General features: G+C 43.0%; 1 protein-coding gene across 1 annotated transcript in view; it reads right to left on the bottom strand.

Annotated features, from left to right (window-relative positions):
- Nucleotides 1-9,056, bottom strand: part of TEX14 (testis expressed 14, intercellular bridge forming factor) — a gene marked incomplete at its 5' end in the record, with an annotated part of 80,023 nt that extends 70,967 nt beyond the window's left edge. Inside the window, one exon of the mRNA XM_082861416.1 lies at nucleotides 8,921-9,056. Within this exon, the coding sequence (XP_082717542.1) occupies nucleotides 8,921-9,056 (136 nt within the window). The remainder of the gene's footprint in view (nucleotides 1-8,920) is intronic.
- Nucleotides 9,057-17,772: the final 8,716 nt, after the last annotated feature.

Below are 17,772 nucleotides of genomic sequence, written 5' to 3'. Positions count from 1 at the left end.
AGGCACTGGGCAAACAGAGGCCCCTATTCACAAAAAGCTTACATTCTAGTGAGGGAGAGAGCTGACAACAAACACCCGAGAGGACCAGAGGATGAGGCATGCAGAGGATTTTAGGTGTCGAAACAGAGAGGGACTTGGTGGTTACTTTAGATCTGGGTGCTCAGGGAAGGCCTCTCTTTGGAGGTTGCATTTAAGCAGAGAAAACAACGAATGGAAGGCAAAGACCCAAGGAAAGGAACAAGGTTGTGTGTTTCAGCAACCGAAGACAGCTGGGGAACACAGGGTAGGAGGGAGGGGGCAGGTGCAGGCAGGCAGGCAGGTATCTGCGGATTTTCTAGGCAAGGCCTGGGGAGCCTGGATTTTAAGTGTGAAGGGAAGCCACTGGGAGGTCTGAAGCTGTGGGGACCACTTCTGAGGCCACTGCCACCGTGTCTGTAGGACACAGCACGGTGGCTCGCATTTGGGCTCAGCAAGGAAGAAGGAGAAACGTGGGCTGTTCCGGAAGTTGAGTTGACAGGATGGGACTCACTGGTGGACTTGCTGCAGGAGGTGGGGTGGGGTGTCAGGGAAGGAGGTTTCAAAGGCTGACATGTTGGTTTGTGCCTGGAACAACTCAATGGATGGTGCTGCTACAGGGAAGACTGGGAAGAGACAGGAATTTCTCTTCTAAAGGAGCGGCTGCCTCACAATGGCGGAAGGGAGTGCTCAACTACCCTACTTGCTTTAACGATATTTCTAAAGCTTGAACTTTGAAACCACATGGTGAGTAAGGAAAAAAAGAAACCTAACTTGGTAAGAAACAACCTACATAGCTAAACCGCTATAAGTGTAAAAAAAAAAAAAGCACTCTGATTGTTCTTTAGCGGAACAGAATTACAAACAAAACCGCTCAATGAGCGTTCTCCTCTTAAGAACAAGACCGATCATCAACATGTAGTAGTAACTGTAAAAACAACACCAGGGGCCGCCTTCACGCTCAGAATAAAACGCTACATCTCCACGGCTTCGGGTGTTCTAACATGGCCTTCAAATTTTATCTAACAACAAACCACAAAAATTAGCTTTATATCTACAATCTTAATCTGGACATCGAAGTCCCTGCTGGGTACGTGGCAGCCGCCCACCTTTTACTGATGGCGACAGTTTTGTCAAGTCCCTCGCCCCCGGAGAAACATTTTTTATCTTATATCCCATAACTACTCCGTGAAAGGGCAAAGTTCAAAACACCATTTTCGCCCGTAAACCTTCCAGAAACACTTCAAAGCAGCAACAGGCCTCATCAACATATGGCTTCCTGGCAGGCAATCACGCGCTGCGCGCATGACTCCTACCCAAGGCTGCTATTACCCCGTCCCCCGGGTCCAGGACGGGTCGCGTCGCCCCTCTGTAGGCTAAGCAAACGAGCTTCCCGCCACCGATCCCTCTGGACTGCCTCTTGCCTGCTGGAGAAATCCGCTGACTTGGAGAGACCAGGTTTCCTTTGCCTTGAAAAAGAGAGTTGGGGGAAGAAGGACAAAAGAGAGGGACACAGAACTAGTGTAATCCCGCATAATAACGAAGGTACCCGTGGTGGTTTATGAGTGCCTCCTCCATGATAGGCATTTTAACCCATTGTCTCACTTCATCCTCTAAACAAGTGAAGGAAAAGGGTGTGATTATTTCCCCATACTCATACATGCTGGCTAGAGCATCCGTCACACAGGTCCTCAAGTGAACCACAGGTAGGTACTAGGTACATCTGGCACTGGATCAAGTCTGGGTTCTTTCTGGAAAGCCAAGGTGTTTCCATCAGGAGTTCTAGTCTCCAATTGAATTCATTTCTCTAAGAAAGCACTAAAGGGAATTCCCTGGTGGTCCAGTGGTTAGGACTCCCCGCTTTCACGGCAGTGGGCTGGGGTTCGATCCCTGGTCGGGGAACTAAGATCCCACGCAGTGGCAAAAAATTTTTTTAAAAAGCACTAAATACACCATCCCTCAAAGTTCAGCCTTGAATGACTGATCTTCCTGGCTTCCAAATCTCAGAGGAAGCCGACCCATTTACTTGTGGCAAAAGTTGGTCCCAGGGACTTCCCTGGTGGTGCAGTGGTTAAGAATCCACCTGCCAATGCAGGGAACACGGGTTCAAGCCCTGGTCCAGGAAGATCCCACATGCTGCGGAGCAACTAAGCCCGTGTGCCACAACTACTGAGCCTGCACACTAGAGCCCACGAGCCACAACTGCTGAACCCTCATGCCACAACTACTGAAGTCTGCACGCCTAGAGCCTGTGCTCTGCAACAAGAGAAGCTAGCACAAAGAGAAGCCAGCACACCACAACAATGTGTAGCCCCCGCTCGCCACAACTAGAGAAAGCCTGCGCACAGCAAAGCAACGAAGACCCAACACAGCCAAAAATAAATAACAATAAAATAAAAAAATTTATTAAAAAAAAAAAGTTGGTCCCAGCTTCTCCTCAAAGAACACACCTGATATACGATGGTGGGTAACTGTTTTCATCATTTAACTTCCTGTTGTAAAGATGCTTCTGACGTCCTCCAGCATGCCAGAAAGCACAGTACTGCATGGACATACACGTGGTTTCCTGAATCAACCACATTTTTATTGCATCATAATCACATGACTAATGTGACTCTCAGGTTCATCTCATCTAACCACTTCTAATAGAATCTCCTTAGAGACAGCCAAATGCTCTGAATTAAATCCCTTCAGGGAAACGGACAGTGTTGGGGCAAAAAGTTCTGGGGCACATCTCCTTGGGGTCAGAGCAGGTTCCTTATGTCTTAAAGAGTTATAAAGTGCCTTCCAGTCACTTTCACCCAAGGGCCCCTTGTCTTTGGTCTGGGCCCTTCCTTATCTAAGACTTTTCCACTCTGTGTTTCTCCACCCTTTCTGTGGATCCCTCACCATCCATGCCATCCCTTGGCCTCCTATGAGCAGATTCTCAGCTCTCGTCACCTTCTCCAGATGCCTTCCCTCACTTTCCCAGCTAACAGTGACCACTATGTGCTTTGTGTCCCTAATTATCTTTGTAAGTGCCTCTACATAGCTCACTGTGTTATAAATGCATTTATTTTCCCCTACTCAACTGTGAGGTCTTTAAAAGCAGGAACCAGGTCATATTTACCTTTGCATCTGCAGTCCCTTGCCAGCCACAGTAGATGCCCAACAAATGCAGACTAACTGAATGCATGATGAATCAATGTATGTATTGTTCTTTCCCTCAACCTGGTTACTGACATAACTGTTGGGAACCACCTGGTTTTCCCCTCCTTTTTTCTCTACTCCTGCCCCAACAAGGGCAGCCTGTCTGTAAAAGAGTGAGATTCCTGCCAGCAGGGTTTTCAGTCCTCTTCGCTTGATCATCCTTGGTTTCAAAACATGGATATGCAGACAGATCTCTTCTGGGCTGCTGGCTCATATACCCAGCTTCTATTTGATATTCCACTTAGCTGAATCACAGGTGTCTAACTCAGCTGGTCCAGACTGACTTCCAATAGCTTCTTTCCCAAACCTATTCCTCTTTCTGGCAATGACACCACATTCAACCCAGTTGCTCAAACCAAAAACAAGTCACCCGACTCTTTTCTCCCTCTCCTCACATACCTCAGAGCCTTCCGCAGCCAGAGCAACCATTTAGAAATAGAACTCTACTCTCAGGTGTCTGGCACAAGAGCTCCTACAACCCTTGGAATTTCCTTAGCGTAGAAGTGATAAGCGTCTCTGGGATGCTGATGAGATGACTCTCGGCTGAGGGGTTCTGAGATAGCTTCAGGATGGGCTGGTCACCAGAAAGACCAAGACCAATTCATGATTAGAGGGTTGGGACTTTCAGCTCTGCCACAACCCTCCACTTCAAACCTTGTCCCACCTCCAGCAGGAGAGAGGGGCTGAAGATTGAGATCAGTCACCAATGGCCAAATCAATCATGCCTAAATAATGAAACCTCCATAAAACCCCTAACTGATCAGGTCTGGAGAACTTCCAGGTTGGTAAACCGACTGAAGTGCTGGAAGGGTGGTGTACCCAAAGAGGGCATGGAAGCTCCACGCGCTCACACACACACCATGCCTTGCCCTAAATCTCCTTCATCTGGCTGTTCCTGAATTGTGTTCTTTGTAATAAACCATATCAATAATTACATAAAATGTTAATGGACTAAACCCTCCAGTTAAAAGGCAGAGAGTATCAGAATGGATTTTAAAGCACAAACCCCTGTGCTCTCTACAGAAGACATATGTTAACTCTAAAGATATTCCGTAAGTAGTAAGCATAAGGAGTCTGAAGCGGCTGTATAGCAGAAGTAGACTTCAAGACAACGAGTATTACCAGAGCTAAGAAGGGACATCTCATAATGATAATAGGGTCGATTCACCAGGAAGCTGTAACCATCCTAAATACGGAGGCACCTATTACCAAAATCCTTCCAACAGCCCACGAGGCCTGGTGTGCCTTCAGATTACCTTGCCAGCTTCACCCCCATACCACTCTCTCCCACCACTTTGCCTTTTCCTCCAACTCAAGTGATCCACACACTTTTCTTTTCTATCCTCAGGGCCTTTGCATCCCTTTAAACCTCCCTTGCCTCCAACTTTTACCTTTTACTTCTTTCCCGTCAACGTTTCTTCTTTAGGGCCCAAGCCTAAATATCACTTTCTCTAGGAATTTTCCCTTGATTACCTCCCAGATGAGGCTGAGATGTACCTTCTGTGTTCCTTCGCCTCCTGCCCTTCTCAGGACTGCAATTACCGACTCATGTCTGTTTCTGCTGCTGGATTATACTCTCTGGAAGGCAGGGCTGTACATCTTTCCTTGGCTGCTCTAACCCCGAGGCTCAATTAATATACGTGTAATAAAAAAATGAATGAAGTCTGGTCTGAGGTTCTGGAACTCATCCTTTGGGTTTTAGAACTCATATCATCTGTAGTATCTGGTCTTCTGAGTGGGATGAACTAAGCAGGATGCGATCAGGAAACAACTTCTCCTCTACTACCCTCGAGGACACTCTGTCAGTTAGTTCTCGCTGCCCCTCTCCTAAGAGGCACCTCAGGCAGATTGCATGCTCTTTCAGTCACGCTGAGGCAGTCAAAGCACAGTCTCATTTCAGGTAATAAATTGCCCAGTCCTTCTGAAATCAAAACCTCTTCCTTGCTCTTCCACTCCTCTGATCTCAAGGCTGTTTCTGACAACTCCAGAGCTGAAGCAGGGAGAGAACCAATGAGATGACAAGCGGCAAAGGCCTTTGTATTTAGCTGATGCTCTTGGTTGCCTGTGGCTTTGTCCTAATGCCTGCTCTTTTGTGGGAGGGGTTAGTGGGTCCTTCAGGTATCTCCACTCTACTGCACACCGCCCTAATGCAGGCCATTGCCCTCTCCTGCTGACTTTTTTTTTTTTTAATTTTTATTGGAGTATAGTTGATTTACAATGTTGTGTTAGTTTCTGCTGTACAGCTAAGTGAATCAGTTATACATATACATATATCCACTCTTTTTTAGATTCTTTTCCCATATAGGTCATTATAGAGTACTGAGTAGAGTTCCCTATGCTACACAGTAGGTCCTTATTAGTTATCTGTTTTATATATAGTAGTGTGTGTATGTTAATCCCAATCTCCAAATTTATCCCTCCCGTCCCCTTTACACGCTGATAACCAAAAGTTTGTTTTCTACGTCTGTGACTCTCTTTCTGTTTTGTAAGTTCATTCGTTATCATTTTTTAAGATTCCACATATAAGCGGTATCATATGGTATTTGTCTTTCTCTGTCTGACCTACTTCACTTAGTATGATAATCTCTAGGTCCATCCATGTTGATGCAAATGGCATTAATTCATTCTTTGTTATGTCTGAGTAATATTCCACCAGTTATAAGTACTACATCTTCTTTATCCATTCATCTGTTGATGGACATTTAGGTTGCTTCCATGTTTTGGCTATTATAAATAGTGCTACTATGAACACTGGGGTGCATGTATCTTTTTGAATTAGAGTTTTCTCCAGATATATGCCTAAGAGTGGTATATGGTAGTTCTATTTTTAGATTTTTTTTTTTTTTGCGGTACGCGGGCCTCTCACTGTTGTGGCCTCTCCCGTTGCGGAGCACAGGCTCCGGATGCGCAGGCTCAGCGGCCATGGCTCACGGGCCCAGCCGCTCCGCGGCATGTGGGATCTTCCCGGACTGGGGCATGAACCCGTGTCCCCTGCATCGGCAGGCGGACTTTCAACCACTGTGCCACCAGGGAAGCCCTATTTTTAGTTTTTTAAGAAACCTCCATACTGTTCTCCATAATGGTTGTACCAATTTTCATTCTCACCAACAGTGTAGAAGGGTTCCGTTTTCTCCACAGCCTCTCCAGCATTTATTGTTTGTAGACTTTTTGATGACAGCCATTCTGACCAGTGTGAGATGATACCTCAATGTAGTTCTGGTTTTCATTTCTGCTGACTTCTTGCTACATCTCCAGCCTCTCTGTTGGGATTCTTCCTTTCTTCATAGGTGAGGTCCGTTTAGATGGCTCAGCTACCCTGCATAGAGTCCACCTACCCCACAACTGATGAAAGTATGGCTACTCCAGAAGCTGATCTCTTATGTTCATCCAGCCATCAAGAACTGCTCCAGGTAGGAGGCAGATGGCAGTCCTCCTGACCCCTAAATTCCAGGTAACATGCCAGGTTCTATTCATGCTACCTTGGTGGCAGCTGGGGTGGGCTGGCATGTTTCTGTTGTTCAGCAGCCTGGGCCATAGGCTCCCAACTCTCCTGCTTGTAGGCATCACACATCACAATTCTCTCCATGAGGTTCACCTGAATGGCCTCTTACTAGGCTTGAGGCTGGGAAAGAGGGAAAAGCCACAGCATTCAATTCCTGTGAATGCCTTTGAAACAATCTTTCCACTGACACACCCACCGCTACCCCATCACCTTCTCTTAGATAGGCCTGACGTGGGTGATGGAGTTGAAGGTCCAAGATCATTTTGGCCATCTCCTAAGAAGCCTTGCTTTAGACTGTGGGGGCATTTATCACCCCTTGTTCTTCACTCTGAGGATTTAGATGAAATTTCCAGGCACAGATAAAGTCCTGCTTCATATCCAGTTATACCTGTCAACCTCATCCCCTGCTCTAGTTTAATGTCAAAAATTTGAAGATGCATTAAGTCAGAGAAAGACAAGTATTGTATGATATCACTTATATGTGGAAGCTAAAAATAAAACAAACTAGTGAATCTGACAAAGAAGACTCACAGATACAGAGAACAAACTAGTCCTTACCAGTGGGGAGAAGGAAGTGGGGAGGAGCAGAACAGGGGGAGGGGATTAAGAGGTACAAACTACAATGTATAAAATAAGTAAGCTACAAGGGTATATCGTACAACACAGGGAATATAGCCAATAGCTTATAATAACTATAAGTGGAGTATAACTTTTAAAAATTGTGAATCACTATGTTGTACACCTGAAACTTACATAATATTGTATATTAACTGTACCTCAAAAAAAAAGTTTTAAAAAAAAGAATTTGAAGATGCAGAACATTCAGGAGATGTCTAAGAGATAAAAAATGTCCTAGAACTCTGCTTCTGATACTGGAGGATGTGGATACACAGACACTAGAAGTCATAGCATACCTATCTTGAACATCAATTTTTATATTAAAACATGAATGTGTTATGAGGTAAAGTGCAAAATCTTTGAGGGGCTAGAAAACAGAAACTTTCGAATAAATTGAGTTCACCATCAGCCACTTCATCTATAGATTCTAGGGGTGGTACATGGAAACCCTTGAGATCTTTTTTTTTGGCCCACACTGCACAGCATGTGGGATCTTATTTCCCTGACCAGGGATAGAACCTGTGCCCCCTGCATTGGAAGTACGGAGTCTTAACCATTAGACTGCCAGGGAAGACCCCAGAAGCACCTGAAAAGTTTTTGAGAGAAGTATTTTTGGGGTAGTTGGGTCCTACAAAAACTGGTGTTACGGGACTTCCCTGGTGGTCCAGTGGGTAACACTCCACGCTCCCAATGCAGGGGGCCCGGGTTCAATCTCTGGTCAGGGAACTAGATCCTGCATGCATGCCACAACTAAGAGCCCGCATGCTGCAACTAAGACCCGGGGCAGGCAAAATAAATAAATAAATAAACATTAAAAACAAAACAAAACTGGTGTTACCTTTCTGGAAGTCCTCAGGAATACTGTTGAGGCAAATAGAGAAACACTGTAGAAAAATTAGGTCACCCTGACTGTTCCACAAACCAGCTGAGAGAAGCCTTATAAGCCTTCCCTTTAATACTAAGGAGGAAGAGGGGGAATCTCACAGGTCTCCTGGTTATTTTAGAAAAAGCAGGTCTGGATCTCTAGATCAGGGGCAAATACCAGCAGAGGTTTTGTTTGTGTATGTTTTTTTGTGTTTGTTTGTTTGTTCTTTCGAAGATTGCCTGAGCTATGTTTCTTATTTCTGTCTGCTCTACAGGCTGAGGTGCCTGTAGCCTACAGCAAAAAACAGAAACAAACCCAAAACACCCTGAAAACAGAAGTACCAAGTGCCTCTAAGGAGCAAGGAAGAAGAGAGCTGTGAAAACTGGCCGCCTCTCCACCACAGGCCTCCGAAGACTTAGTGGGCAGAGTAGATTTGAAGGAGAAAAGGGAATCAGGCAGAATCCAAGGTGGGTGGCTGGGGCCTGAGGAGAAACCCTCAGGAGCCTAATGGTTGGAAGACTTTATGGTTCCTTAGCACATAACAAAACAGCCTCCACCAATTTAAGACCTCTACTGAACAATCTGACTGCACTGGTAAAGAACATCTCATCTCTAAACTTAACTTCCAGTTTCCCCAAGAACTCACAGTTTTATGATGTACCTGGTTTTCCTTCTGATGTTATTCAGTGATGTGAATCAAGTCACATCTGCCATTTCAATACGGTGCCTACCTTTCTTAAGAATCTTCTTCACTTTCACATAGTTCCCCTGTTTGACATACTCGTGAAGCTGTGCTTCCAAGGAGTCATTTCTTAACGAACCAAGTTGAACAGGACAGGGGACTGGAAGATGAACGGCCCGAGACATCCTGTTTCAAAAGAAAGCAACATGCTCTAACTGAATCAGAAATGCAAGGAAAAAAATTTCGATTCTTTCACATTTCTTTCACTTCTTGTCCATTTTCATTGATAATGAACAGCATTAGGGGACAATTACTGAAATTCTACAAGATTAGGGACTTCCCTGGTGGTCCAGTGGTTAAGACTCTGCGCTTCCACTGCCAGGGGCCCGAGTTTGATCCCTGGTCAGGGAACTAAGATCCCACATGCCGCATGGTATGGCCAAAAAATGTAAAAATAAATTCTACAAGATTAAAGTTTATTCTCAATGTTACTGTTGAAATTGAAGAACTCAACATATTTATCATCAATTCCTTGAAGTGAAAAAGTGACGACTACCAAAAATTAAAATCAGAAATACATGTATTTGTTGCGTCATTAAGACAATTAGGAGAGTATTAACTTTGTGGGATTTTGTTTTGTTTTGTTTTTTGCGGCTTGCGGGATCTTAGTTCCTCGACCAGGGATTGAACCCACACTCTCGGGAGTGAAAGCACGGAGTTCTAACCATTGGACCGCCAGGGAATTCCCGGAAGGTATTAACTTTGAACGGCTAGTATACAAATGCAGTCATTTATGTAGGAAAGTAGATAGTATGTGTGTTGGGTTCCCCGTTCAGACTCTGAAGTTCTCGTCCTGGCTCTGTCACCTCCCTAACTGTGTGACCTTGGAGAAATTATATAACTGATGGGCCTCAATTTCCTCATCTATAAATGGGGGTAATAATAACCAGAGAGCTGCTGAGACGTTAAATAAAATCTTAGAACTCTGTAAAGTGCTTAGAACTCTGCCTGGCACCAAGGAGCTCTCAGTAGCTGTTAGCTGCTACTGTGCACACAAGAACCATGCAAAGAAGTTTAAACTTTCCACAGGTGTAGCATCCACACCTGACCAGTGATTGTGGTATACCTACCATGTGTCTCACAGGTGACAGGTACTGTGTAAGTCACCTGAAATAGGATCACTGTCATCACAATGCTTGGTCTAGCAGGGCAGACAAGTGGCACCAGGCTGGTATTCCCCAGACAGTGGATAAGAGGAGGAAGCCCCATTTGCATGAATCAACAAGCATGCATATCAGGGGCATAACTGAGTGCTCCATGGAGAGACACAGAGGGTGGGATATGAGGTGAAGTGAAACAAACACCAGAAAGGTTGACACATTCTGTGGGTCTTCCCCAGCCAAGAGGCTTTTAGGTTACTGAGAAGTAACCCCCTCTTAATTTAACTACTGATAAAATGTGGAAACGCTAATAACTTGAGTGTTTTAACTTTATTTTCTCTGTATTTGTTACTAGCCATGTCAGTGCCTATAGCATCCTAGTAATCACAACATTGTTAAGCAAAGCACAGTGACTCAGAAAATATTGTTTGGTTTAAGTATGAGCTGAAGCTTTTATAACTTTCCTTCCCCACCTCCATTCCGCACCCCACCCCACCCCACCCCCCTTTCTGCCTCCCTACTATTTCCACGCATTAAAAAGGAGTAGCATATTTCTATTTGATTTACATAGATAAAGTCTTTAAAGAGGTGATTAAGTTAAAATGAGGCTGTTAGAATGAGGCCATAATCCAATACAATTGGTGTCCTTATAAGAAGAAGAAGACACCAGGGGCACTTGCACAGAGGAACAACCACGTGAATAGGCAGCAAGAGAGTGGCCATCCGCAAACCAAGGAGAGAAGCTTCAGAAGAACCCGGTCCTATCGGCACCTTGATCTTGGACTTCTAGCCTCCAGAACCTTCAGAAAGTAAATTTCTGTAGTTTAATCCATCCAGTCTGTAGTATTTTGTTATGGCAGTCCTAGCAAACTAATACACTAATAATAGCTAGATATGGCATATGAATATGCATGTAGTTTTATTTTAGTTTAGTAAAGGCATGGGTCGTTTTAATAATTATAAAGGAAAAAGTTTAATATTTTAAATAAATATTAAAAAAATAAAAAGTGCTTATCACCAATTGAAATAATCTACTAAAAAAAAAAAAGTGGAAAATATTCCTGAAAGGGGAGTCTACAGTTACTATCTCCACTTCATTCATCCATTCAGCTGGAATGGTCTGCTAGTGTGTTATTCTCCCCCCATACCCCTGACAGTGGGCTGCTGGCCAAAGCCCCCAATATCTTCTTCTTTTTTAAAAAATATTTGTTTATTTGGCTGCGTCGGGTCTTAGTTGTGGTGTGAGGGTTATTCGTTGTTCCGTATGGGCTTAGTGGCCCCGCGGCATGTGGGATCTTAGTTCCCCAACCAGGGATCAAACCCACGTCCCCTGCATTGGAAGGAGGACTCTTAACCACTGGACGACCAGGGAAGTCCCCCAGTATCTTCTTACACCTGGACAAATCCAATGTGCATTTTCAGGCTCTGTCACACTGGAATGTTCGCCTGTATGTAACACTGCCTTTATTCCTTCTTTATTTTATTGTGGTAAAAATATACACAGCATTGGGCTTCCCTGGTGGCGCAGTGGTTGGGAGTCCGCCTGCCGATGCAGGGGACACGGGTTCGTGCCCCGGTCCGGGAGGATCCCACATGCCGCGGAGTGGCTGGGCCCGTGAGCCCTGGCCGCTGAGCCTGCGCGTCTGGAGCCTGTGCTCCGCAACGGGAGAGACCACAACAGTGAGAGGCCCGCGTACGGCAAAAAAAAAATATATATATATATATACACACACACACACACAGTATTTACCACTTTAAACAAATTTAAAGTGTTCAGTGGCATGAATATATTCACACTGTCGTACTACAATCACTACCATCCATCTCTCCATACCCCATTAGATACTAACTCTGCATTTTCTCCCTCTCTCAGGCCCTGGCAACCACCAATTTACTTTCTGTGTCTATGAATTTGACTACACTTGGTGCTTCACGTAAGTGGAAACATTTATTTGTCCTTTTGTGACCCACGTATTTCACTATGTCCTCAAGATTCATCCATGTTGTAGCATATTTCAGAATATCCTTCCTTTTTTAAGGCTGAATAATTTCCCACTATGTATATACACCCCATTTTGTTTATCCATTAATCCATTGATGGACACGGGTTGATTCCACCTTTGGCTATTGTGAATAATGTTGCTATGAATATGAGTGTTCCAATATCTCTTTAAATCCCTGTTTTCAATTATTTAGGGTATATACCCAGAAGTAGAATTGTTGGATTAATTTGTTCAGGAATGGCCATACTGTTGAGAAATGGAATACTGCCTGCCATATCAGTAAACAAAGGATGTCACAGTCGTGACTGCAGCCGCCGCCGACGGTGAGCTAGTGAGCCCTGAGGGAACTCAGGAAAGAAAAGAATACCTGCCACCTAGCAGCCATCAGACTGCAGTCACTCCGTAGGGTGAACCCTGAGGAAACTCAGGATATAAAAACACAGGATACTGGCCCCAGATAGCTGAGGGGCACGTCAGAGGAATGATTTCGGTTAGCCCAGACTCTTGCATCTTCCCATACACAGAAAAGCGCTAAATTCCTTACCTTAAGATATCTGGTTTTCTTTAATTAACAACAATCTTCTGACGTTCAGACTATCTACCCTCTGTTGCAAAACTCCTATATATGCCGGCTGGCCCCCTCACTTCCTCAGAGCAGTTCTCTCAGGGTTACTTGAGATGCTGCCTCCCAAGCTTTAAGTCCTAAAAATCCTCGCCAAATAAAACATAAAACTCTCAAGTTCCGGGTAGGTTGTGAATAATTTTTTAGTCGACACTGTTTGCTATAGTGGCTGGACCATTTACATTATCACCAGCACTGAAAAAGTGTCCCAATTTTTCCAGATTTTCACCAATACTTGTTTTATTATTTAGTAATAGTCATTTTTGTTTTTCAACCTTTTAAAACTTTTTATTTAATTGCATTTATACCAATACATGATGACTACATTTTGACATAAAATGTTTAAAATAATATAGGTAAGTTTAAAACCGCAGACCCGCTTCAATTTCATACGTTTTCTACTTTTTTTCCCTAAAGCTGGAGAACATGCACATTTCTGAGAATTTGGCCTTCGACTGGACTAATCATTTACGTGCTAACAACCACTCCCTGAATGTTTTTAGTCTTACTCCCTTTTCTTCTTCAATCATCCCACTCTTTAAAAATGCCGTCTGTAGAATACATAGTGAGGTAACTTCACTCTAAATTCCCCCTTCAAACACATTTCACTGTCGTAAATTTGGTCGTTTTCCTCTCGATGGACGCCAGCATTCTGGAAGAACGATAAACGCTGAAATAACAAACATCATCGCACAACTTCGAATCAAAAATGAAATTTTAAAGTCCTTTGTTCTAGGACATACGCACAATTTTTAACTCTCATAGTTATCCCGAAAAACTCGGGATATTTTCTAGAGAAGTCCCTCATAAAAACAACAAAACCATGGAAACCACCCCAAAACCGCACCCCAACAAAACAAAAACATTAAACGCAGTTATCACGCTGAACTGAAATAAGTAAAAACATCGAAATTCTATTTTTAAACTAAGCTTATCAGGGGAAAGCGCGAACGCAGTCCCCCACTACCACAAATTATGCAGTCGAGTTTCCCACATTTGGGGAAATCGCAGGGGTCAGCACATCCGGAGTGCAATGGATAAGCCTCGCCCTGGGAAAACCACCTTCGTGATCATGGTATCTCCCCTGCCAGGTAAGTATGAGTTGCTTTCGCTGCCTGGCACCTCACCCTCAGATACGAAACATTTGACACTTACGGTCACTCACTTCACGCAAGCTCTAGACCCTCACTTACGAATAAAAACTTCTCCAAACTATAAAAACTCTGACAAAAACATTTCGTATACCGGAACACTTGCAAAATAATAATAAATGTATGTACAATGTGAGCAAGACCAGCAGACACTGCGCTCATTTACATACTCCAAGCACTTTTAATGACGTCATTCTTCTGCGCGGGAAAAAGCTGTCCCGGGTTTTGTTGATGTGGTAGGCTAAATAATGAAAAACCCTCCGTCCGCCCTGTCTACATCCTAGTCTCCGCAACCTGTAAATATTACTTCCTTTTGTGTCACAACAGATTTTACAGATGTGATCAAAGCTTTGAAATTAGGTGGGGCAACAGCATAGCGAATTACCTAGAGACCGCCAATGTAATCAGAAACCCTTACACAGAAGACACGGATATCAACAGAAGGTGCTAAGCAGCGGGCTTTCAAAGACAGCAGAAAAAAGCCGCAAACGGATTTGCTGGCAAAAAACAAGGGAATCACCTCCTAAATCTCGAACATCTAAAGTAAAAGAACTTCGACTGCTTCAAGTCCCTAAAGCTGACAGTAACTCACTGGAAACGCAACGCGACGAACTCTCTCATCAAACAAAGAAACGTAAGTTTAAAAATACCTTAAAAAGGAAATAAAAACAACTGATGTACGGTTAAGCTCAGAAAACAAAAAACATTAAAATTCTTATTAGAGCAAACTTAATCTAGAAAAAAACCTAAAAGCAACAATATAAAACTGCTGACTCACTAACGACATAACGAAAGACAAATCCTTTCTTTCAACATTTCGTATCAGGGGAGAGCGCGAACGCAGTCCCCCACTACCACAAATTATGCAGTCGAGTTTCCCACATTTGGGGAAATCGCAGGGGTCAGCACATCCGGAGTGCAATGGATAAGCCTCGCCCTGGGAAAACCACCTTCGTGATCATGGTATCTCCCCTGCCAGGTAAGTATGAGCTGCTTTCGCTGCCTGGCACCTCACCCTCGAACTCAGCACACAATATACTTATGGTCAATTACATTCCAAGTTCTTTAGGCCTTTGGTTGGAAACTGCAGGATTATTCGTATGACACTGACCAGGATACATCCTTTGAACATTCAGCGGAAATTCTGCCCAGCGAAGAATGGAATCGAACCAGCAGGCGGCGCGCCCCTCATCTACATATCCCCGCCTCTTGTCACTCAACGTCACTGCTTTTGGAGAAGCGGTCAGTTCGCTCTAGCTATGCCTCGTGCCGAACCCAAAGACGATCATCGACAAGTATAGCTGAAAAGATTGTTCAATTCCTTGTCTTGGCAGGCATACGCAAAAATTATGGCGTAGATTTGTCACACGTCCTAGTACTGCGCCGCAGGGGCGGGCAGGGCAGTTGCGGGCGGCCGGGGGCGCGCGGCCCTCAGAGGAAGAGGGCCGCACTGTCGGTTCTGCGAGCCTGACTCGCTGCTCCACTATGGGACTAGGTCATACCCTCAAGTCTCTCTCAACCTCCATTTCCCAAAAGTGTAAAGTGGGAATACTACTGCCTGCCTACTTCACAAGATTTCTGTGGGAGCTGAACAGGAGAACGCGGGTCAAACGCAGCCTCGAGCCCCTCACCCGACCCAGGCCATTCCGCTCCTGGACAGGTGTCCGTGCGGTTGGGGACGCAAATCCGACTTCAGCAAGATTCAAATCTCTGCATGCTCGGCGCAAAAATAAGCAGCACCTGGCCTGGATTTGGTAACAAAGCGAGCGCTCTTCTGTTCTTTTTGGACAGCGAAAATACATGACACACTGTTTTCCTTTCTGCCCTTACTGGCTAGGCTCTCTGGGCAAAACAACTCTGCATCAACTAGGGCGTCAAGGACTTGGTGGTGTGCGGGAGGCAAAACTTTACCTCTCCTCTGTTACGGTCTCCGGCCCAGCCTGAAAATTACACTGGCATAGACGGTCTACCAGGATAAAAGCACACACATTTATTTAACAGAAGTGTACAGGAGCCCTCATAAGGAAATGAAGGCCCAAAGAAGTGGAAATCTAAATGTTTTTATATTAAGTTGAACAAAGAGTGACAACTGTGGCAAAGTAACTAACATATATGGGGAGGCTAAAGGAAGATAATTATTTTAACAAGACCTGTTTGTACAGAAATCTCGGCTTTGTCCCCCTTCTCTGCAATGTTTCTTTCCCCTGGGTTAGGGAAAACATCTTTCAGTTGGGAGTTTTACCTCCTGCTTCTAGGAAGACAAAAGGAGGTCAGACCACTCTTCTTACATACTTGCTGTTTTTCAGTGCTTTTAGCTCAAAATAATCCTTATGCTAAAGTGACACATTTTGGGGTGGCATATTTTTGCAACCCTTTGGTAGTTATTTCCCTTAGTCCATATGATTTTTTAAGTGCTTTGTTTTGCATTTTGGATGGTATTTTTAATTATTACAATAGCGATGAAATTTTCCTTGCAGGTAATTAGGAAAAGACAGAAAAATATTTTTTAAATATTAAAATTAACCACATTCCCACTACGAAATTACCACTGTTAACACTTTGATATTATATATGGTAACTCCAATTCTCTACGCATATATATTTTTAATACAATTATACTTCACACGATGTTTTGTAACATTTTACATTCATTTTGTTATATGTTGTCATAGATAATTTATATCAATGTTCTATCGCTTCTAGTTTATTGCCATATATATATATAAAACAATGAACAGCCTTGTAGATATATCTTTGTGAATAATTAATGATGATTTCTTAGGGTAATTTCTAGTAGTTTTCTCTGTTATTTTAATATTTTAGTCATCTTAAGAAATGCCTTAAATTATTTGAGGGAGGAGAGGTGACATATGATATTTTTAAACTCTAAAAACTACTTTTCCCTGCTTCCTTTCATCTTTCAAAGTCCAGATCTCTTTCTAATTTCAGGGTTCATAGTTAATTATAAAAAGAACTTCAAGTTTGTTAAGAAGGAGAGGAAAGCCTAAATTGCAGTAACACTGCATGCAAAAAAGGCAGCATATGAAATAGAATATATACTACGATTAAAACTGTTTCTAAAAAGGCAAAATTTAAGACACTTAAAGGAAATACATCAAAATGCAAAGTAACATAATCATATCAGTGTCAATACAGAAGAATGGACTAATGTATTTTCCCCTACATATTCTGTAACATGACTATATTACTTATAATGAAAAAATAATTTAACACTAATTATATACATCTACTGCCCAAAATATGTTCATACATTTTGACCCAGAAATGTCATTTAATTTAACTATAGAAAGTAATTCTAGAGAAAGACTATGCCCTATGCATAGGGTGTTCATTATAGAATTACAAAAAAATCAAAATCACCCAAAAACCCTAGAATCAAAGCAAGAGAGAAAGGGAGTATTAAGCAAACAATAATAATATAATAATGATTAACAATGTGAAAGACATTTTTATTATTTAAGGTTAAGAGGGAAAAAGGATATGAAACGGTATGTATACCATGACTGGAATTTTGTAAAAATGTATATCCTTAAGGAAAATTACTGGAAGGAAATGCACTGAAATGATATCAATATTACTGGTTGTGAGATACAGGTTACAGACTTTCAATGATATTGTTAGACTGTTTTTTTTTTTTTTCATAAAGAGAAGACCAAGTCCTGGTGGAACCATTACAAGAAATAGCTGGCACAGTATTTAGTTTTGAACACAGGCTTTAGCATCAGATAGACTTAGATTCAAATTGTGATTTTTACCATATTTTAGGTATCTGTGCTTGATTTTGTCCTCTAGGAACAATGATAATTATTAGTAATAATTATGGTGAATATATATATATATATATATACATACACATACACATACATACATACATATATTTATACACAGAATAAAACAACTCAGTGACCAACTAACTCAAAGGCCCCAAATAAGCCGAGGTGGAG

Source organism: Leucopleurus acutus (assembly GCF_964270905.1).
Source record: "Leucopleurus acutus genome assembly, chromosome: 19".
In the NCBI taxonomy this organism is placed as follows: Eukaryota; Metazoa; Chordata; class Mammalia; order Artiodactyla; family Delphinidae; genus Leucopleurus; species Leucopleurus acutus.
The sequence above is the reverse complement of the archived record's forward strand: the minus strand, read 5'-3'. Positions and strand labels throughout refer to the sequence as shown.